We start from the raw sequence: 1,330 nt of genomic DNA on the forward strand, positions 1-1,330 counted from the left end.
GGTGAGAATGTAAAAACAAAACAAAAACAGCTTTCTTCATATGTAAATATAATATGAGTGTTAAAGACTTTCCTTCAGTTGTAAATATAACTTTTTCCCTCCACCAGAGGGTGACATAGTGAAGTGGGTGGGGCTCTCCTCCTGCTCTGTTCAACATTCAGTCAATAAGAAGTGGTGCTGTGAAGAGAACAATTGTCAGAGTGAATGTTGAACATCAGCTAGTTTCTCCTGTTGATTGAAACCTTGTTGTACAGATGGAACATTGGCTGTGGATTCTTCTTGCTGCTCTTTTCTTTGGTAAGACACAAAGATCAACATGTTTCCTCTTCAAACACTTCAACACATTACTGAGCTGTACATGAAGAGCTGTTCAAGCTGCTGATTGTTGTCCTTCAATCAATCATCTTTATTGATTCATCTCTTCCTCTGCATGTTCTGTTCTTCCTCAGAGTGTAAAGGAGAAGACAAAGTGATCCAACCAGGAGGAGAAGTCATTGCTGCTGAAGGAGACTCTGTCACACTCAACTGTACCTTTCAGACCAGTTCCACAGCCGTCCCATATTTGTTCTGGTACAAACAAGAAGTGAACAGTTTCCCAAAGTACATGTTGAACCGTTACTTAAAAACAGGAGAAAACGCTCCAGAGTTCAATGAAGACAGATTTAAAGCTGAACTCAAAGAAGACAAATCAGTTCCTCTGACGATCCATAATCTTCATGTGTCAGACTCTGCTGTGCACTACTGTGCTCTGCGGCCCACAGTGACAGGAAACAACAAAACTCTGTACAAAAACCTGCAGAGCAGAGACCAGACAATATTATAGAACAACCACTAGAGGGTGCACAAAAGCTTATTATCATCATCATACCTGATGATGCTGTGTTCATGATGTGTAGCCAAAAGATTTCAAATTTGCAAACAAATAACAAATCTAAATCATAGAACCCTGAGGAACCCTGAGGAACCATATGAGAAAATTTTGCTTTGTGTCAAATCAATGATGTGAGCAAACTATGAAAAAAAAAGTTTATGTTCTTTCATCTCTCCCAAGTTCTGGGGTAAAGAATGAGACATCATAATCATAGCAAGAGATACCAAAAAGGAAAAAACTAAGGCCGTCAGGCTGTACAGTGAGTTTTAATGGTAACAAAGAAAGTGGGCCAGGTGCTGACAGAAGACTGGAGAGCTAAAAACTGATCCTGCTCCAATTCTGCTTCACAAAGAAATACTGACTTTGATCTTCAAAGAAGTTGAGCAGAGAAGAACATTTAAACAGATGAGTTCAGAATCACTGCAGTACTGTGGAATTCATAAAGTAGAAAGATGAAGA

General features: G+C 39.3%; 1 gene segment (V, D, J or C); it reads left to right on the top strand.

The window, feature by feature from the left end:
• Positions 1-247: 247 nt before the first annotated feature.
• On the top strand, positions 248-823 carry LOC118598350. The segment is given in 2 exon segments: positions 248-297; positions 450-823. Coding segments are annotated over 2 exon segments (417 nt in total).
• Positions 824-1,330: the final 507 nt, after the last annotated feature.

The sequence above is a fragment of the Oryzias melastigma genome, unplaced genomic scaffold, assembly GCF_002922805.2.
Source record: "Oryzias melastigma strain HK-1 unplaced genomic scaffold, ASM292280v2 sc00357, whole genome shotgun sequence".
Classification (NCBI taxonomy): domain Eukaryota; kingdom Metazoa; phylum Chordata; class Actinopteri; order Beloniformes; family Adrianichthyidae; genus Oryzias; species Oryzias melastigma.